A 21500-nucleotide genomic window follows, 5' to 3' on the forward strand; every position below is an offset into this window, starting at 1 on the left:
GTTGGAAGGGACCTCAGGTCGTCATCTAGTCCAATGTTCTCCTTCCCTGAGGCTTTCATCCTTCTCAACAGCACAGAGGCTGTCAGACCAGGGGTGGCACCATTCTACTGTGTCCCAGAAAGTCTCATCTATGTACTTCTCTGTCTCCCTTAGCTCCTCCAGCTCACCCACCCTGGCCTCCAAAGCCCGAACACGGTCTCTGAGGGCCAGGAGCTCCTTGCCCCAAATGCACACATACATCTAGCTGAACTGGAGGGAAAAAGGCAAAATTGGACCGAGACCATGAAATGATTAATAAGATCCAATATCTAGCTCTCTGCAAGCTGGTGGCCTGGACAAACGCTTTCAGGACCAGTCACTTTTCTTGGGAACACTGGAATTGTCAGACTGGATCAGACCCAAAGTATCCAGTCTCTGACCAGCATCAGATGCTTCAGAGGAAGGTGTAAGAACCCTGCAGTAGATGTGGGATAATCTGCCCCTACATTAGCTCTCATCCTGGTCTCTAGTAGTTAGAGATTGGCTTAAACCCTGAAGCAGGAGGTTTGATGTCCCTTCCAGTACTTCTTTTACATGAACTACTCTAACTCTGGATTCTCTGGTTATCCATAGGCATTCCAATCCCTTTTTCAGTCTTGCTAGGTGTCATAAATATAAAGGGAAGGGTAAACCCCTTTGAAATCCCTCCTGGCCAGGGGAAAGCTCCTCTCACCTGTAAAGGGTTAAGAAGCTAAAGGTAACCTCGCTGGCACCTGACCAAAATGACCAATGAGGAGACAAGATACTTTCAAAAGCTGGGAGGAGGGAGAGAAACAAAGGGTCTGTGTCTGTCGGTATGCTGGTTTCTGCCAGGGATAGACCAGGAATGGAGTCTTAGAACTTTTAGTAAGTAATCTAGCTAGGTATGTGTTAGATTATGATTTCTTTAAATGGCTGAGAAAAGAATTGTGCTGAATAGAATAACTATTTCTGTCTGTGCATCTTTTTTGTAACTTAAGGTTTTGCCTAGAGGGGTTCTCTATGTTTTGGAATCTAATTACCCTGTAAGATATCTACCATCCTGATTTTACAGGGGGGATTTCTTTATTTCTATTTACTTCTATTTTTTATTAAAAGTCTTCTTGTAAAAACTGAATGCTTTTTCATTGTTCTCAGATCCAAGGGTTTGGGTCTGTGGTCACCTATGCAAATTGGTGAGGCTTTTTATCCAACATTTCCCAGGAGAGGGGGGGTGCAAGTGTTGGGAGGATTGTTCATTGTTCTTAAGATCCAAGGGTCTGGGTCTGTAGTCACCTAGGCAAATTGGTGAGGCTTTTTACCAAACCTTGTCCAGGAAGTGGGGTGCAAGGTTTTGGGGAAGTATTTTGGGGGGAAAGACGCGTCCAAACAGCTCTTCCCCAGTAACCAGTATTAGTTTGGTGGTGGTAGCAGCCATTCCAAGGATAACGGGTGTAATATTTTGTACCTTGGGGAAGTTTTGACCTAAGCTGGTAAAGATAAGCTTAGGAGGTTTTTCATGCAGGTCCCCACATCTGTACCCTAGAGTTCAGAGTGGGGGAGGAACCTTGACACTAGGTTCTTGTCCACAATGACATCCTGTGGCAGTGAGTTCCACAATCTAGTTACATGTTTTCTGTAAACGTATTTCCTTTGATCAGTTTCCCACTTTTCAATGTCACTGAGTGTCCCCTTGTTCCTGTGCTGTGAGACAGGGAGAGCAGAAGCTCTCGATCTCCTTCTCTCGGCCATTCATTGGGTTATAGACTTTTAACATGTCCATTTTTCTCTTCTCCGAGGTAACAATCTTAATCTTTTCAGTCTCTTCCTCTGAGAGGTTTCCCGCAAAGGCCATGTCCTGAAACCAGCAGGAGGGGAGAGGAGAGATTCCCATTGTTACTCCTCTTTCTTGATGCTTGGCATTGGCAAAGTTCCCTATTGCCTCTGGCAAGCCACAGTCTTTATTGTCCTACACTCCTGGGGGCTCTCTGTATTCATTAGATCTTGTGTTGCATTCGCATTCATTGCTGCACAGCTAACATTTATCCCATGCTGCTGCTGTAATTTATCCAGCATTAAAAGGTAAAGTGGGTTGAACTTTATAACCTAACCTGTTCGTGCAATTAAGTAAAATCCGGGAACACGCCCTGCCATGCATCCAGCTGACCCGTGGCCACATGTCAACCTCCCAAAATATTACTATTGCCAAGCATGGCTGTCCCGAGCACAGTGTCCTTGTTTATGCAGCAGCTCCCGACACCAGTGCGGGTATCTGTGATGTGGGCTGTTGCTTTTTCAGGTTGGCCCAGCTGGCCGGGGGAGGTAGAAAGCCTTACCTCTGCCCTTACACTCCGAGGCCCAGTGCCCCGTTCCGCCGCATCTGAAGCAGGTATCTGAGCCCCTGTCGAAGCATTTGCCGCCTCCTCCAAACCATTCGCCTTTCTTCTGCCACTTCTGCTTCCACACCTGTAAAGGGACCAGCAGGCCTAAGCCAGGGCCTTGCTTGTAAACCAAAAAAGCCCCACCAGAAACAGCCAGATTAGGGACATAGGAACCTCCTACATCTCCACACCCCATCAGTGATCACTCCTGGGAAATGCACCACCTCTGGGGGTGGCAGTCAGCAGGTATACAACAATGCACAGCAACACTGCACAACTGTTAGGCCAGGAAGCAAAACAAAGGAGAATTCTGAATTCATTTGAAACTGCAGATGATGGGAGGCTAGAAATGACTTTCGCTGGAAACTGGCCTTTTGGTAGCTCACTTAGCAAACGTGCTGGAAAGGGACTCCTTGTTCTCACCACTGGGATGAAGAAGCCTTAAAACCGTCTGCATTTTCCTCAGTTAAGTTAGACTGTAAGGTCTCTGGGGCAGGAACTGCCTCTTGCTCGGAGTTCCATGGAATCCAAGACCAGCAGGGACCATTGCAATCATCTAGTCTGACCTCCTGTGTCACACCTGCCCCAAAATAATTTCTAGAGCGGATCTTTTAGAAAAACATCCAAGGTTGATTTAAAAAGGGTCAGTGATGGAGAATCCACCACAACCCTCGATAAATTGTTCCAATGGTTAACTACCTTCACTGTTAAAAATTTACACCTTATCCCCAGTCTGAGTAGTCTAGCTTCAACTTCCAACTTTTCGCTGCTAGACTGAAGAGCCCATTATCACATGTGTGTTCCCCATGTAGGTACTTATAGACTACAATCAAGTCACTCCTTAACCTTCTTTTTGGTAAGCTAAGTAGACTGAGGGTATGTCTACACAGCACAGAAAAACCCGCGGCCGGCCTATGCCAACCGACTCGGGCTTTTGATTTTGTTAGATTCTGTAAGAATTTTCTTTCCAAAGCCTCTCCTAGCAGCAGTTGCCGTCCTCACCTGTCCTTGAAGCTACTCAGATGCGATACAAGGTCAATCATCATCCAGAGTTAACCCAGGGATTAGCACTTCCACATAAACTGTTTTGAGAAGCAACCGACAAACCAGATATTTTTATATTGCTTGGTCCCTTTCCCTGTGGATCACCTGTTTGCAGAGGTGCTGTGTAAACATACCAAGCTTTAAAAATAAAGAGGCTTTTCTTTCAGCTAAAATAAAAATGTATTTCTTCCCCCCGTTCCCCACTTGACATGCTTTCTCTCTCTCATTCCCACAGCGGTCCCCTGTGCATCCCAGCAAATCTTCGCTAGAAGGCTAATATATTTCGGTAGCACCTCTCTTTGGAGAAGGCTCCTATGGGGTACTGCAAATTGTGTTAAAATTACAAGCTATCACTCTAAGTTTGCAAGGGGTTTCCAGGTCCTGCTGGCAGATTAGGGGACTCTGTAGGGAAGTGTGAAACCTGGGCCTTAAGCATTCAGTCTGCTGCAGACATCCAGTCTAGAGTAAGGTGGAGTGAGTTGTGCTTTGCTGCCCTAGGGAGCAGCCTGCTTTGTTTTGCTCCGTTTGTGATTCTTGCATGTTAGAATTCAGAATTCTGGGAAATAGAAGTATTATGTTGCAACCTTCCAGCAAAAGTATTTTGTGTTTTTATCTAAACTTCTCTGTGCATATGCCATGAACATAGTAGCTCCAAAGTATTTTACCCACAGCACCTATTAAATGCACAAACTACATTTATGTTGCACAGTTAAAATTAAAAATGAGGCAGGAAAAGCAAGTGTTATAGTTGCCACAGTAACTAACAACTACACCACACACCTTGTACAGTATGTGGCCTATGTAACCGAATGCACCCCTGTATTCACACCCTACATGCTACTGTAATAATCTTTGTACAAAATACATCTTGTGAGGTATCATTTGAAAACTAACTACTCACTGGTTAATAATATCACTATAAAATGTATGTGGCAACATTACATGTAAAGTTATGAATTCCCCATGTGATGTTCTTAGCACATGTTCAAACCCACATAGCCCTGACTAGGCAGAAGTTGTTAAACAGCGTTGTCCTAAACCAGTGGTCTCCAACCTTTTTATGCCCAAGCTCACTTTTTGAATCTAAGGGCAACCCAGAATCTACTCCGACTCTTCCATCTCCCCCTCTCTCCGTCACTCACTCTCCCCCACCCTCACTCACTTTCACCAGGCTGGGGTAGGGGGTTGGGATTCGGGAGGGGGTGCGGGCTCTAGGCTGGGGCCGAGGGGTTCACAGTGTAGGAGGGGGCTCTGGGCTGAGCCTGGGGCAGGGGGTTAGGGTGCAGGAAGTGTGCAAGCTCTAGGAGGGAGTTTGTGTGCAGGAGGGGGCTCCGGGCTGGGGCAGAGTGTTGGGGTGCAGGAGGGGGTTTGGGGTGCTGGCTCTGGGAGGGGGGTCAGGGCTGGGACTTGAGATGCAGGAGCGGGTTTGGGGTGCTGGCTCTGGGAGGGGGCTCAGGGCTGGGGTACAGCCTCCCGCCAGGCAGCACTTACCTCCACTGTCCTAAACAAAGAAATGTGTGTTTACCTCAATTTACATATAAGTAGTAAACAGGCTCCCTGAGGCAGCAAGGCGGGTAAACCAGTTCCTCAAAGAGGAAGGACAAGCCCAGGCCTCTACCCTGGTGTCATCATGGTTAACTGGTGATCTCCAGTCACATGGCCATTCTTTGGCAACGAAATGGGGCAGGAGCAGATCAATCTGCATTTTAGCAAACAACCACATGGAACCTCTTTCACCACGAGACCCATGGCTCTGTTCTCACAGCTGCAAGGAACTTTATCTAGAGGTAGCCCTGAAGAAGATGCATTTCAAAGGGTGACTGGACTACAAAAGTGAGGGGCAAAAACACCCAAGGTTCTCTCTCTACCTCTCTCTCTTTTACTTAAGATGACAAAAAAAAACAGCCCTTTGACTTTGGAGGAGTTCCTGACCTGACAGTTTGGCCAGCAACATTGCTGGGAACCCATGGTAAGGATTTTACCTTGAACCAAGTCTAGTTTGTTAAGTTTTAGCTGCTAGAAAGCATTTTATCTTTATTTCTTGTGTAACTATTTCTGGCTTTAATGCCTTATGCTTGTACTCGCTTAAAGTCTCTTTGTGGTTAATTGAACTTGTTTTATTTTCTAATCAAAAACCAATCCAGTGTTGTGTTTAAACTGAACCGTTTGCTACTTCAACTGGAGTTACGCAAACGGTTGTATATTGACCCCTCAATGGACCTGTAATATCTGAGCTGTCCAGGAGAGGGGTGGACAGTGCAGAATATGTCTTGAGGAAAATTCGGGACTGGGAGTGTGTCGGGGTCACCCTGCCAGTAGTAACCAAGGCTGGTGGAAGCCAGGGTGTGACTGCTGTGTTGCTGTTGGGGTCAGAGCTGTGGCTATTCACAGACATTCAAGGCGTCACCTGCATGCTGGCAGGCTGCTCGTGAATGGCTCAGGTTGGGGGCTACTACAGTAAAGCATTGTAAGGCACCCAGGGTTGCAGGGCAGACAGTGACACAACCCCTCACTGGAGAACTGTTTCCAGTAACACCCCTTTAAAAAAAAATGGTTGATGGGAAATTGCTCAAAACAAAAATGATCTTTGGGCAGAGACCAGGAATGCAGTTTCACCCTAAAATGTGAACCTTTCAGAAAAGCCTGTGAAAACGGGACTATAACTGAAGAGATTGTGGGTCAGTGATAGCACTCGCTACCAAGCAGAGCTACAAGACAGGAATCCTTTCACATGTGCAGCAATCTCTGCAGCTAAATGCAGTGGTACTTAACCCAGCAACATTACACAATTTAGGACAGGAAGGGAAGTCAACTGTATCCAGTTCAAGCTGTGTGGACTGGAAGGGGATTAAAGGAGGCAGAATGCAGCTGCCCATGGTAGAACTTGGCTGGAACATAAGGGTTAATTCCACTGCTCTTGCAAGAAATGCCTTGGGAGCTTTGACCTCATCTGATCGGTACCTCTGTTTAACATCTTATCTGAGCAGGCTGGAATTCGCCACATTATACAAATATTCATCATCTACAAACAAAATCTGTGCTGTTGAATTCCCCGTTATTTAACAATTCTTTGCTTGGCAGCGAGATTAAGCCAGTGCCATTCGCCTGTGGATCATCAGATCAGCGAAGCACTGAAGTGTTGCCACGATGTTAATGGAAGGCTGTTTCTCCTACTGGATTCCAGTACACTGGGCGTGTTTTGCTGAGAGAGTGATTCTCTAAACTAAACCAAAACTAATTCTACAGCATGCCCCGCGGCCGAAGGTGCTAAGAATCTCACTCGGGGCTCTCGCGTGGCCTTTGGAAAGGAGGAACTGGACAGATTTTAAAGAACCCAAAAGGAGCATCCTGCCTGGTGAGTTCTCTGTGCTCTATCATTGCCTTAGGCATGTTAGACGGAATGGCATATTCTACAGCACAGGCCTCAACACTTCAAAGGGATCCTGTCAATGTCAGAAGGTCAGCAGCACACTCCTGCCTGAAAGCCTGCTGCAGGCTGCGGTTGCAAGCAACACTGCAGGCCCTGATCTGACAAGTTACTCCCCACGGACAGACCCTGGCACTCACTGACATCAGTGGGGCTCTGCCTGGGTGCAGGATTCTGCCCTCAGAGTAACTACCAGGATCAGGGCCTAAGATCCCTATAAGTTTGAGATCAGAGAGCAAAAATGATTCTCTTCTTCCCCTCCATTCATTTACCACATGCAACTGACAGCACTTTGTCCAGTCAGTCTCGCCATTCTTCAGCCCCACTGCCCAGTCAGTCACCGTTTCCCAGTCGTATGGCTCTTTCATGCAACAACAGGGAGAGGAAATGTTTAAAACAGAAGAAAGGAATTTTTTGACTGTAAAGCCACAGAAACTAGCAGAAGGTTTCAGGGGCCAGGGCAGAACCTGAAACTGCTTTAAACTTACTTGAAAAAGTGACGAGATTTCAAGCTTGTTGAGTCCCTTAATAAAAAAGGCAAAACCTAGCAAGCAAACGGGTATAAATACCTAGCTCCATCAGAAATAGGGTCTGCAGCACAGAATGAAACATTCAGAACTGCTCACAGCCTATGCTGCGGGAGGGCGGGGATTGGGAAGGAGAGGTTAGCAGCATGGAAACACAGGGAAATGAGGGCTGTTGCTCTTTTATAAATGGGGGTCCTCCCCTTAATTAGCACTCGCCAAGCAATTGGTCATCTCACCTGCTTGCGAAGGTGATGTCCTCTCAACGCGTAACCTTTAACATGAGATTTCTTCTTCAGGTTGAGTCTGACAAAGTTGCCATCTTTCTTTACAGGGGCCCTGGAAAAGCAAGTCCAGATGGTAGAGTCAGGTAGCATGTACGTTGCCCATGAAGATGCACTGGATTGTATTCTTGCTGCAGTGAAAGCTGGACAGCATCAAGGAAGGCAACATGGAGCAATGGTGAGAGATGGGGATAGGTCTAGTTTCATTTTCCCAAGCAGACCGAAATGCAAGTAGTAAAGCTGCATCACTGGTGAAATGAACACCAGGCTGCTCTTCCCCAGCACCTCCCATCCAAGGATTTCAAAGTGCTGCAGAAACGATTAATCTTCACAACCCCCCACGACAGAGATATCATCATCCCCATTTTACAGAGGGGGAAACTGAGGCATGGAGAAGCTAATGACCACATTTTCAAATCTTGCTTTTCTCATTCTGGGGGCCCTGATTTTGGAGAGGCCACCTTGAGACACTTTGGCTTGACTAGCAGAGGGGTTAAGCACCCACAACTCTAATCAAAGCCAATGAGTGTTTGTGAAAAAACAGGCACAAGGGGTCTCATGTTGGGCACCAAAAATTAGTGGAGACTTCGGACAGCGTTGGCTTAAGTGTGGCCCAAAGTTACACGCTCCGTCTGTGGGAGAGCCAGGAATGGAACCGAGATGCCCTGACTCCAAGTCCCATGCTTTCCACATGAGACTACCCAAGAGAAGGGCCAGATTCTGCCACTCTCTCACACACACTGAAGATGACCTTATTCTGAGAACAACCCCATTGATTTGGGTGGGGGTGGGGAGCTGGGGAAAAAATCTGTCCCCAAGCTATATTTTTTAAGCAATGTTTAAAGAACCCAATACATTCTTAGTAACATAGGGAGGGAGATATTCTGAAACAGTCAGTACTGATCGCTACTCTTCCCCTCAAGGCTCCAGAGCTAGTTTAGAACCCCTGGAGTCACTGCGAAAGGAGCCGGCAGCTCAGCTCTTACTTGTGCTTACTTTGATAAATGCTCTGGATACAGATCCTCTTTCTCTGTCAATATTTAATGTGCCATCTGCCTCAAAACGGGATGTGGAGGTGCTTTGACAAGTAGATTGGAAAGTCATCTAGCTTCCTTGCAGCATCTCCACTGGGCTAGCTTGTACTGCCCACTACACTGGGCTAGGTTTTAATAGTTTATTTTCCCCTACACTGCTTGCAATCTCCATTCTGGGGCTTGAAAAAGCCCCCTCTCATCCTAAACCTCCCCTGCTCCCAATTTGCATTTGGCAACTCCCCTGCTCAGCTTCCTTCCCTGCCCTGGTTTGGATTTATTTCTCCTGTTACATCAGCATCACCCCTGCTATCAGCAGCTGGAGGGTTTAGTCACCTGCTCATTGCAGAGAGCCAGACTCTCCTCTCAGCTACACCAGATCAAACTCTGCTCCCCCATAGCAATTCTCAGCTGGTATACGGTGTCTCAATGACCAGAGCCAACTGTCACAGTCAGAGCAGCCTCTAAACTGCTCCAATTTATGCCAGGGCCAGCTTGAGAATTGAGGCACTTTCACTGGTTCCTTGACTGCTTCTCTCATCTGCAGAACCAAGTGCATCTTCGCACAGGAGAGGATCTGGCCCATAGTTAAATAAATATCAACCTTGCTCACTCCAGAAGTGCTGGCAGGAAGCAGGCTACATTAGAGCACGAGGATGCTCATTCAGTATTGAAGTCAACTGGGAAAGCACTTGCACCTTGGAACGCCAGCTTAGGCCAGTTTCAGCACACGTTTCAGACGTTGTTCAGGTCCAAGCAGGTTTGAACCTAACCCGTTTATTTTACTGCCAGGTGGTTTCCAGGAACTGCAGATGACACTGCAAGAGCTGCCCATCTTACACACCTGGGAGATGGTGAGCTCTAGATCCCTGGCCACTTGGGTCAACAGGGAACATTGCATGGTGGGACCCTTTGGCTCCAAGGGCTGCCTCTCTATACTTAAGACAAGGACAACTTCTGGCTACATCATACAACCCTGTGGGCTGCACGTTGGCCACCCCAGCTGTATTCCCAACCCCAAGGCTGAGCCACCAGAAGAGACCAAACCCACCTGCAGATACTGGCTCTGCTGCTCCATTTGTGCTTCCCCTCCCCTTCGACTTCTCCAAGGAGGTTTTCAGAGAGCATTGGCACATCCCTTCCCTTCTCCTCTTTAACCTCCACAGGCTCCCCATCCTCTTCCAAGTTGCTTTCGCCTGGCTTTGGCTCACAGATGGCCCCTCTCACTTTCTTCTTCATGGAGACGGGGTTGTCTCTGGCTGATGCATTCGTCCGCCTGCGCTTTGGCACCACAGCACCATCATCTTTGCTGGCTGTGGCAGTTCGCTGCCTCTTTTTATTGGTCGCTTTGACCTTCTCGGGTTGACTGGGCCCGTCCCCTGTTCTACAAGAGGCTCCTCCCTCCCCTCCTGAAGTGTTACCAAGCTTTTCCTGCTCTGCTCCCTGATGGGCATCCTTGGGGAGATTCTTAGGTTTACTGACACGTTCTTTGGCAATGCTGATTTCAGTAGCACCAAGCGTTGAGTCCATCCTGCCGTTCCCTTGGGTTTCACTAGTACCCTGCTCATCCTTCACAGCCACCCTGTACTCATCTCCACCACCTTTAATTAGATCATCCCCCTCCAGGGCAGCTCCTTGCCGGTTTCTCCTAGAAGGATCCCGGTGTTTCTGCAGCTTCCAGCTCCCCAGGGGGCAGTTTCCAAGAGCTGGAACATTCTCGCTTTCCAGGGACTGAGCCCTAACTCCAGTGGTTTGGTTCAGGGAATGGTCATGCAGAGATCGGTCAACATTCGCCTGCAGGGCAGGGCCTGCTTTTGTCTGATCTTTGTTCCTGCCATTTGAGGTAGAAGCACTTTCCTCTCTTGGTCTCTCCCCTGCTTTCTCCCTGATGCCCTGACACCTGTCCAGCCAGCCAGGATCCAGGGAGCCCAGTCTCTGGGCCACCGTCTGCTTCAATTGCTGGAATTTATTTACCTCAGGGCTCGGTTTCAGCCCTCCAGAGAGGATGGTGGGGGCCAGCCCCAATATCGATGGTGGGAGGTCTCCTAGCTCATTAGGATCAGAGTTAGTAACACAGTCTTTGTCGCTTCTCAGCGATGGCATCTGGGGGGGCTTTGGAGATGCACCCTGGTTGCTGTTGTCCGAGCTCTTCTCCAACAGGAGCACAGCTGGCTTCCCTCGGGGAGTCAAGGACTTCCTCAAAGTTATAGGACGCTCCTGCAATCGGAATTAAACAGCAGTAAGTTTTCAGCATTCCCAGTCCCAGTCTAGGCCCTACACTGCTCCTCTCCATGCCACCCCTATGCACAGACACCCTTGGAATCCTGCTTCCCCAGGCCCTTTCCCTGCCCAAATCCAAGTTGCTCCTACAGAATCACTTCTTCCAGAATGTCCACAACAAGGGACACAAACCAACAGCTAAAAAGCGGCTCCAAAGCATTCCTTCCTCTGGGCTTCCAGGTGCCTCCATCAGCTCTGCCAGCTCTTCAGGGCAAAGACTGGCTTCACTGCACAGCCTCCAGTGCAGTGTCAGCACATATATAACTTAGAGCAAGCCCCAAAGAAAACATTAGCTCTTTAAAAACCAAAGAAGAGCCAGTCATGCTAGTGTCACAGCTACTCTGGGCAGCAGTTCTTTGGTGCGCCAAGGGCTTCCAAACAGGTTCCATTTGCTTTCACGCATCAACTCTCGACACACATCTTCTGCCCACACTAAAGGGAAGATGCGAGAACAAAGACACTTTTGATGGACGCCTCCCTCTGATAAGAATGAGCGACACTTTTAGAGCGCCCCAAAGGATGCGAAGGGCCACATTCAACTGGCCTCACTCATGATGCAGTGTGAGTGCAAGATCCAGCAGAATTTGGCCCAGATAACAAGCTATGTGCAGAGGGATCGCTTCAACAATCACTGAAATGCAGCCACCTCTGGAGTGGAACATGACAGCTGTTTTAAACTGCTCAAAAGCTTTGGGACAGGAAGTGAGGAATATGGCATCCAACAGAACCTGCTGGCGAGGTTTTGTGCTGTAGAATGTAGACACCTAAATGAAATCTGATCATGACACTGGAAGTAATGCCTCTACTCCAGGGGAACATGCCAGGGGATCTTTAGTGACAACAAGGAGTCAGGAGCTCTGGTTTAGGCAGCTTTCTAAGGATTCAATATTACAACGGGATAGTAAATATCCAAACCTAATTTCCATTGCTTCTGAAAATACCCACTTTGCTTTGAGTGGGAATTAGCAGCCTCTTAAAGGAGAATTCCTGTGATTTCAGTCACATGTGCTGAACACATCCAAGAGATCTCACCGGATACCACACTCGTTTTCATTATGCAGCAGCTCCTGAGCGAAAGGGTTTAACCAACCCATGAGAACTACCTTTGTGAACAGCACCAAGCAAGGGCAAATCAGAGATTCATTAGCTATTCGGGGGGAGGGAGAGGGGGGACTAAAACCAAACAAAATGTATCATCCCCCTTTCTCCAGCCTTGTTATTTGATCACAACAGAATCAGGTGAAAGAGGAGCCTCACACAGCACCTGGGGTGCAGTCTAACCCCTCAGCTGGTTTGCAGTTCACCTCCATGATCTCAAGAAAATGGATCATGTGACTCCAGCGGGGCAGCCTCACCTTCCTCAGCATCGTTTGAGCTGAGCCCCTCTAACTCGTAGAAGGTTTTGCAGAGTTCACAGGTTTGAGCTGGTAACAAGGTTCGCTAAAAATCTGTTGGGAACTCACCCCTGGGGCCCTGCCTGGAAATGCAGCGGGGCATTTTCCTCCTCTTCTGAGAAAGGGCCATTAGCAGCTTTGAGAGGTGCTTCCTGGGCTCTCTTTCCACTGCCTGTCATGCAAGCTTCTTTTCAAGCTGCGCCTGCCCACGCTAGCCTTTGGCACCTGCCGTCTCTGAGAACAAGGAGAGCTTCTCCTTTTGAAAGGAGGGGAAGGATCAAACTCTTGCTGCATTGGCAGCTTGCCTGGAGCTCACCTAGCAGGCAGGAAAGGGAGGTGATTACGCAGGCTGAGCCTCCGTAGTAAAGAGAGGGGCAGCTGCAGGCTACAGCTCCCAGCATTCAACGTGCCCTCTTGATCTAAGCTTGGCCTCCCGCGGAGCAGTCCATCCCAGGAGCTGTAGTCCCCCCAGACTGCACCTCTGCATTAAAGAGGAGAGCAACATCACTGAATTCAGTGGATCACACGTTGGCCACCTCTGCTCTTTGGGCCTAGACATGAGATTTTGCCTAGTGAATCCATTCAGAGCGCTAGAGCGATCACACAAATGCTACTCCTTCGGAAGCCCAGGGGTTTGTTCATCAAGTTACTCAAACGTCAAAGGCCCTTTCACGGAGTCGCCAGACCTTTATGGCCGCTCCCAGGTTGACTTTTAGCTTCATTCCAAAATACTGCGCAGACGCCTTTAGGGTGTCACGGTCTTGGGGGCTCAGCCTGGGGGCTGTCTGCCCTCGATTCAGATGCGCACCCCAGCAACCCGAGTCAGGAGCCTCGAATAAAAAGAAAACAGTTAAACCAAGCTAGAGCACGTCTCTAGGAGCCAATTAGAGAGCACAGACACATGATCACTTATCTCTGAGATGGGGGGGACGGGGGATGAAAAGCCAGAGAGCACCTACACATTCATAAGGAACACTGTACTATCTGTCAGCCCTCCCGAGAGCTGGATGGAAAACATCAGGCCTTCAGGTGCGTATCAGCCTGTCATCCTCTAGTGCAGTGATTCTCAACCAGGGGACCGCAAGCACGTTTCAGGGGGGCCGCTAAGCAGGGCCAGCATTAGACTTGCTAGGGCCCAGGGTAGAAAGCTGAAGCCCCACTGCATGGGGTTGAAGCCTGGACCCCGACCCCCGCCACTCGGGGCTGAAGCCGAAGCCTGAGCAATATAGATTTGTGGGGGCCCCATGGCATGAGGCCGCAGGCAGTTGCCCTGCTTGCTACCCCCAAATGCCAGTCCTGGCTTTTATATGCCGAAAACCAGTTATTGTGGCACAGGTGGGCCGTGGAATTTTTACAGCATGTTGAGGGAGCCTCAGAAAGTGCAGCAGTTCCCAAACTTTTGAGGGCCCACCCCTTACCCCGTCCACACCCCACCAGCTTCCCTGAACCAGGGCTAGGAGCAGGACCATGGATGGGGGGACACATGCACACATGGGGGGGGGGGCGGGAATAGCTCAGTGGTTTGAGCATTGGCCTGCTAAACCTAGGATTGTGAGTTCAATCCTTGAGGAGGCCATTTGGGATCTGGGGCAAAAATTGGGAATTGGTCCTGCTTTGAGCAGAGGGTTGGACTAGATGATCTCCTGAGGTCCCTTCCAACCCTGGGATTCTATGAGATTCTATGGGTAAGGGGGCCGAGGCTGGGCCGGGTCTGGGGGCAGGAGCAGAGCCGCAGATGAGCTGCGGTGGGGGCTGGCAGCCGGGCCTGCAGGTGCGGCTCCACTCCTGGCCTTGCCCACAGGGAATGGAGTCGCGTCCAGAGGCCAAGGTGTGCAAGGGGACGGGAGCTAGGGATGCAGCTGGGGGCTGGACTGGAGCAGAGCGGGGGTGGGGAGGTGGGTGGAGGGCCTCTACAAGTGCCTCTCTACAGCAAGTTAGTCACACCAGCTCTCCAAGTGGGTAAAGTCACGGTCCATGTAATTAGGTTGACACAGTATCAGCATAGACTCTGTGTTGCTTACATTGACTGTTACTAGCCTCCAGGAGCAGTCTCCCAGAGGACACACACTGCCGGCACAAGGAGCCAAGCGTGCAGATAATTTAATAACTGTGGTGGCTGTATGCCGATGTAACTTAGGTCGATGGTTGCAATCCCTCCACACTCAGAGCTAGCAAAGTCTGTGCAAGTTCTGCATACACAAGAGCTGCAGGATCAGGTCTTGTCACAACCCCCAGAAAGAGATGCCACGGCAAACAAGCTGCTGAGCTCAGCAAAGCACAAGCGTCCCTTGGTTACCTGTTCCATGGCTGGGGTTTGTTTAGCAGCTTGCTGGCAGACTGAGCTGGATTCAGGGAGGCCTTGATGCTCTCTTGCTTGCTTTAGCGCTTTATACTCTCGGTATAGTTCTGTGCATTAAAATAAGGATTATAAGAGTAGATTTCATAAGGTAGCTGAGACATGCTCCATGGTCTTATTTTTGTTGGAAAACCCAAGCAGTAATGGACTAGTAAAGGAAAGCATACACCCATTCCCCGAAGAACAAGGATTCTGTAGATTTAAGTTTGGAGGGGTTAGATTTGTACATAATTAATTATGTCTAAAGACCCTTTCCTGACTTTTGACAGCTAACTTTTTACACTAGCTGGAATTTATAAACACCAAAATCATCCTCATTGTTATTTATACAACATTTAATGACTGGCATTGAGATTCACAACTGATTGAGAAATTGAAGCATAATATTTGATAACCATATTTCATGTCTTAAAAACACACCTGCTTAAAGTTACGCACATGAGTTTTCCCGTTGAGTTAAACCAACAATTCCCATGTGTAAAGTTAATCATGTGTATAAGTATTGGCAGGATTGGGCCCTAAGATTTAGTTTCTAAGCATGAAGTAGTACGTGCTGAAATTGAGTGACCCCTCACACATGTCCCATCAAAGCATACATCATCCACGTGCCCAGCTGAGGTGTCTTATGGGCCTGGGACCCTAACTACAACTGATTTCAATGGGAATAATGCTGGAATTTCTCCTGCTCCCCATTGTTTTTGGGTGGAGAGAGAAATCCAATATTACTGACATATGCCAATTGAAATCTAATATTTCCAGGCCTAACGTCTTATTACAGACTTTGAAATATTTCAAGTCTAAGACTGAACATTGTTCTCTTCTCTTTAAATAAACTTTTACTTTAAATGCCCGTTGTCTATATTCTGTCGACAAACATAACAATTTTACTATTATCTAGCACTCTCCAAGGATCTCAGAGTGCTTTATATAAATTAGTATAGCTCCCAGTGAAGCAGGGCAGCAGCATCTCAAGTTCACAGAAGGGGAAACTGAGGCAGAAAGATTAGGTGACTTACTCAATGTCACAGGGAAAGTACGTGGCAGAGCTGTATGGGGGTGGGGAACCATCCTACTTACCAATCACCCCAAGGGAAAGGAGAGCCTTTCCGAGGACAGCTATAGCAAAAGCCTTATCTCCTTTGCAGTCAATGGTGATTTTCCCCCATGGGCTGATCCTTCATTAGTGACACAGGCACACCCTACCCCTCACCCCATGGAGCAGCTGTGGAATTTGGGGAGTTTATAGCTCATACTTACTCTTTGTCTCCTCTGGAGCCTCTTCCATATCAGTCTGTAAAACAAATACTAAACTATTAGGCATTAATCCCAGGTGTGTTTGGAGAGAGGCTCTATCCCCCCGTCCTGCTTGCTCCCTGTGTTCCTTCTTCACTTGGAACCACCTTCTCCCACCCTGTGCACCAAGTGCCCTAGGCATCCTGCTTCAAGGACTCCTGAGAACCCTTCTGTTCCACATTGTTTTCCAGCTGGAATGACTATCAGCCCCTGCATGTTTATCCTGCACGGTTCTTATTCAAACCTTTATGCTGCAACCTTTTGGGGACAGAGATTCGCTCCATCTTTCATCTGGTGCATATGACCTACTGCAAGGTACTCTCTACATGTCAGTGAGCTAGGTAACTAAGTGATACCATCCCATCTAGCTCCTAATTCAGAGGAAAAGGTGCAGTAAGAGGCCAGGTCTCCAGATTACAATGGTAGAAGTCATATTAATAACTCTTACCACATAGCACTTTTCAGATACAAAGCCTGTTCCACACATTTCAATAACCTCTCTACCCCCTGAGAAGTAGCAAAGTATTATCTTCATGTTACAGATGGGGAAACTGAGGCACAGAAAGACTCAGACTTGCCCTAGACAACAGAGGGAGACAGTGGCAGAACCACAGTTAGTTCTTGTCTAGTGGTCTGGGAATTGGGAATTGCTGATACTCATAGAATATCAGGGTTGGAAGGGACCTCAGGAGGTCATCTAGTCCAACCCCCTGCTCAAAGCAAGACCAATCCCCAACTAAATCATCCCAACCTTCTCACCCCAACTGCCTCAACCTCCTTGAAAGGACATACATTAGGGCACAGTTAGAGCGAATTGGGGCTTCTATTTCTCAGGCTTTATTGCTTAATGACATTCAGGGCAATTTTTTGGGGCAGATACATGGAAAAGGAAAAGGCCAATTTTTTGTGCAGCCCAACATTTAATTATTTTCTTTTAAAACATTTGTGGTGCCCTGGGCACTGATGTCCCCGTATTGGTGCACAGTGTAAGAATGGGCTGTTATAAATTAATAGATGGTGACTTAAGGCCCTGACCCTGCAAACACTTATGCACGTACTTCACTTTAAGCACAGGTACGGTCTGTTGTCAGATGTTCGGCTGGGTGTATGTGTTCTCTCCGTGTGCCATCCCAGCTCTGCGCATGCAGCCAGCACAGCAGATGTCCATTGAACCGCTCAACGATCACAAGATCCGTTAAAGTACAAAGGCATCCGGCCAGGTTTATTGTCAACAAAGCATGATAGTAGTATCCCGCAGACTCTAGCGGACCATTACTACATGTATGCCCTTAACAATGGATGCAGCTCAGTGAATGGAGGGACCTTCCATTCCCCGCTAAGCTAGACAAAGACATCCCTCCGAGGTACCATTTTATACACCGATACAAACAAGTTCCCTATTGCCCCTCTGACATAGGTAGTTACTGCACCCTGATGTGGTTAGTTACCAACCTCTGACATGGCTAACCACCACCCATTACCTTGTACCTGTTGGTTTGATCAATACATCTCTATCCATCACAAGGTCATCATCTTTAGGAGGGGTCAGAGAGTTCTCATTACCTTTTTTTTCTTTGGGGGGGGGGGTTGTACCATACTTGGTATCGGGGTGTTCTGGTACCACCCTTCTGGGATGTGTTTGCACGAGTGTCCTGTGCCTAGCTTTTCTTAAGAATGTGTGTTTTTGCAATACCAGCCCTGTTCTTGCCAGGTTCTGTGAGCTTGCAAGCAGGCAGAGTTTCTGTTAACTTTGCTTCATATCAGCAAAGCTTGACCACTACTTTAGCTCAGGCCTTAGGTCTCAGACCAGGCTTCTGATACAAGGCCTTATGTCTCAGGCTCTCTTTCTACTACATTCCCCCACTTTTTGCCTTTTTATGGGGAAGATGTTTACCCATCGTTCTGGAAAAGTATAATGCATGGACTGAAGATGACCCAGTGGGCTAAACACTGTTATATGGCCACCTTACTTTACCATTCATACATTCATGCCTCATCTGTCCCTTGGTCTACACATTCCCCCACATGACTGATGGACAGATTTTCTTTTCAGTCCCTTTTGGTGGGCCTGGGAATGTTAGGCCCAGGACTTCGATTGAGGAATGTAGTTTTATGATTGATCCTTGGGGTCACTCCCAGATAACATATATGGATATGAGAGCCTGACTTCAACTGGGCCTCCAGACATTACCATAATCCAAGTAAATAATAATCTTTGAATCTCTCCAATCCCCCTGTGAGACTATCCTACAGAATGACAGATTACCCATTATTAAGAATTCTTCCCTGATATTCAGTCGTAAATCCCCCCCCTCCCCGCCCTTCTTGTCATCCCACTCTTCATTTTATGCCTTCTTCATACCACCTTGAACAATTTCTGGCCTTCCTTGGCATTTGAATTTGCAGACAGTTGGCACCCCAGGATGTTGCTCAGCCAAACTGAAAAGATTTAGCTCTTTTAATCTTTCCTCAAATCAGTGCAGACAGCAGCAGAACCACATAATCCCCAGCACAGATGAACAAGGGCAGATTTAAACCTACTCTTCTCTTTCCTGTATTTTTCTTTTGCAAAGCTACTCTTAAACCTCTGATTCCTTGAGTCATATCCCCTCCCACCCCTGCATGGGTACCTTGCTCGGTTTCCTCTGGTGCTCCTGAAGAAATGTCGTCTCCCATTTTTTCAGCAGGACTTTGACCTCGTTGTATCTGTCCATGGTTCCGAAGGCCTGACCCTGCTCTGAAGAACTGCACCAGCTGTAAATATTGCACAGATCTTCAGATTAATCCTCTCCAGAACCAGCCCTTTGCAGTTTTATTAACAGGCAGATATCCCCACCGCTTTCTGCTGAATAGTATGAGGTCATCATACAAGCACCAATCTACAGGCACATCCAGGAGGAAGTCAGTGTGATATAGGGCGAAGGCTCTGACCACTTTAGTCACTGCAGATGGTGTCTGGCAGGAAACTGCACTTTAACAGCTAGTAGTGGGTACTTGCCACCAAGGCTGCTAATCCGCTTGCTAACTCAAGTGGTTCATGCTGTCTGTGCTCCATAGATGGGGCAACGGGACACATCCCCACTATGGTTTGAAATCAGTGCAGTCTACCGCTTCGCTTCCTGTCCCAAACTGAGTTCCCATGTGTTAGGATATAGATATTCAGGCCTGTCTGTAAAGGCCTATACTCTAAGAATTTAGGTGTATTCTTATCACTTGGCTAGTGATAGAGGTATAAAAGAAAGAATCAAAACCACTGTCTGCCAGTGTAAGGGCCTTCTCTTACTGTGACAGTTTGTGGCCCTGTGCTTAGGCTCAGGCCTTTGGCTAAGCAGCAGAGGCAGCCATAAGCTGGGAAGCGAACGGTCACATCCTCACATTCCAAACTAGTCACATTGAAATAAGGTGCTATTGGGCTGTTAGGCACTATCAGGACAGGATTGTATTCCTATCACCTCCAGAGAAAGGGAAGTGCCTAGAAAATGTAAAAGGAAACTTAGTTTGATAGCATCCTGTCTGGCAAGAACTCACTTATCAATAGCTGGGATGTGAAATCCTCACTTCTGTATTGTTTTGTCATTATAGTTCCCACTTTGCTGTTAAAAGAAAAGGAGTACTTGTGGCACCTTAGAGACTAACGAATTTATTTGAGCATGAGCTTTCGTGAGCTACAGCTCACTTCATCAGATGTTTACCGTGGAAACTGCAGCAGACTTTTCCACGGTAAACATCTGATGAAGTGAGCTGTAGCTCACGAAAGCTCATGCTCAAATAAATTCGTTAGTCTCTAAGGTGCCACAAGTACTCCTTTTCTTTTTGCGAATACAGACTAACACGGCTGTTCCTCTGAAACCTGTCACTTTGCTGTTGTTTGTCTGTATAATCTCTGTCTGGTTCTGTGATTGTTCCTGTCTGCTGTATAATTAATTTTGCTGGGTGTAAACTAATTGAGGTGGTGGGATATAATTGGTTACATAATCATGTTACAATATGTTAGGATTGGTTAGTTAAATTTCAGGAAAATGATTGGTTAAGGTATAGCTAAGCAGAACTCAAGTTTTACTATATAATCTGTAGTCAATGAGGAAGTGACTGGGTGTGGGTGGGCGTGGGCATGTGGGTGTGTGAGATGGGAACAGGGAATGGGGGTAAGAAAATTGGAATCATGTTTTGCTAAAGGGGGAGATGGGAACAGGGAATGGGAGTAAGGAAGTTGGAATCATGTTTGGCTAAGGGTAGGAATGGGAACAGGGACACAGGCGTAAGGCTCTGTGGTGTCAGAGCTGGGAAGGAGGATACTAAGGAAGGAAACTGGAATCATGCTTGCTGGAAGTTCACCCCAATAAACATCGAATTGTTTGCACCTTTGGACTTCGGGTATTGTTGCTCTCTGTTCATGCGAGAAGGACCAGGGAAGTAAGTGGGTGAAGGAATAAGCCCCCTAACACCATGTTCCACTCAAGAAGGGAGTGCAATATTGTCACAGTTGAAAGCAACTGCACAAGTATCTCCCCTTAGTGGCTCAGCAAGGGCACCCACTCTCAGGCTCCGAGCTCCACAGCTGATGCCTCTCCAGGGTGGAGAATCTGTGTCTCTTTGCTGCCTGAGCAGGGTATTGTCAGGGTGAAGAGTTCCCTGCCTTCCTTGTATTTCCCAATAAAGACTGTATGGCTAAACAGACCTGCCTGCTTTCTCTTCAGAGATGGATAACAGAGGGGTTGCTACAGATTACCACCCAGAGCTTTCTAAGCAAGCCTACTTTATTCTTAAGGTAAAAAGCATTACAGAGAAGACGTGTTAAAACAATGAAAGAATCTACACCCGTACTGATCAGCTTACCAGCGTTCACCCCAATTCTAATGCAGGTTCTGGCAGGATAAGCACTTCACCCCTCCTCCCCAGGGGAGTCTTATCACAGCTTCCACTCAGAACAAGCATCCTCATGACAAGTTCCGTCCACCCTCTCGTACAGCTCCATGGGGTCTCCGATCCGGAGTTTCCAGGCGCAAGTCACTAGTATACAAGGGGTCTCTCTTGCCGTAAGAGGGGGAGAATTTGCACACACCCCCCCACCCCAGGTATTCCCTAAGGAAATCCACTTTACAGGTATCGTTCCACAAAGGCCTCTGAGCTGCCTCAGACCTCCCAGAGGGGAAACTGAGGCACAGAAGGAGAGACTTCACCAGGGTGACACAGCGAGTCAGTGGCAGAGCTGCCAATAGAACCCAGGCGTCCGGGACCACCTGAGAGGAACCCAGGCGCTCGGGCTCAGCCCCCGCCTGAGGGGAGCCCTCTCCAAAGCCCGGAAGAACCCAGGCACCTCCCCGCCGCCCCCGCGTTAGAGGGAACCCAGGCGTCCGGGCTCCGTGCCGCAGCCCCGCAGGCAACGGAGCTAAAAGACCCCGAAGCCCCGGACTCACCCGCGCCGGCCCGGCTGGCTCCCGCCCAAACCTCCCGCCTGCCCGGAGCGCCCACCAATAGGAGCGGCCGCA

The 21500-nt window shown here is 48.1% G+C and overlaps 1 protein-coding gene across 2 annotated transcripts in view; it reads right to left on the reverse strand.

Moving 5' to 3' along the window:
• Window positions 1-21466, reverse strand: part of RECQL4 (RecQ like helicase 4) — a 45395-nt gene extending 23929 nt beyond the window's left edge. Inside the window, exons 1-9 of one of the 2 annotated variants that reach the window (XM_075124873.1) lie at window positions 21429-21466; window positions 20848-21021; window positions 18642-18765; window positions 15976-16009; window positions 14659-14768; window positions 13049-13192; window positions 9740-10905; window positions 7613-7712; window positions 2334-2463 (exon numbers count right to left, since the gene is read on the reverse strand). In XM_075124873.1, coding sequence (XP_074980974.1) covers window positions 2334-2463; window positions 7613-7712; window positions 9740-10905; window positions 13049-13192; window positions 14659-14768; window positions 15976-16009; window positions 18642-18725 — 1768 coding nt within the window. In that variant the 5' untranslated portion in view covers window positions 18726-18765; window positions 20848-21021; window positions 21429-21466. The remainder of the gene's footprint in view (window positions 1-2333; window positions 2464-7612; window positions 7713-9739; window positions 10906-13048; window positions 13193-14658; window positions 14769-15975; window positions 16010-18641; window positions 18766-20847; window positions 21022-21428) is intronic. The other variant, XM_048841856.2, reaches the window with a different exon arrangement.
• Window positions 21467-21500: the final 34 nt, after the last annotated feature.

Source organism: Caretta caretta, chromosome 2 (assembly GCF_965140235.1).
Source record: "Caretta caretta isolate rCarCar2 chromosome 2, rCarCar1.hap1, whole genome shotgun sequence".
In the NCBI taxonomy this organism is placed as follows: domain Eukaryota; kingdom Metazoa; phylum Chordata; order Testudines; family Cheloniidae; genus Caretta; species Caretta caretta.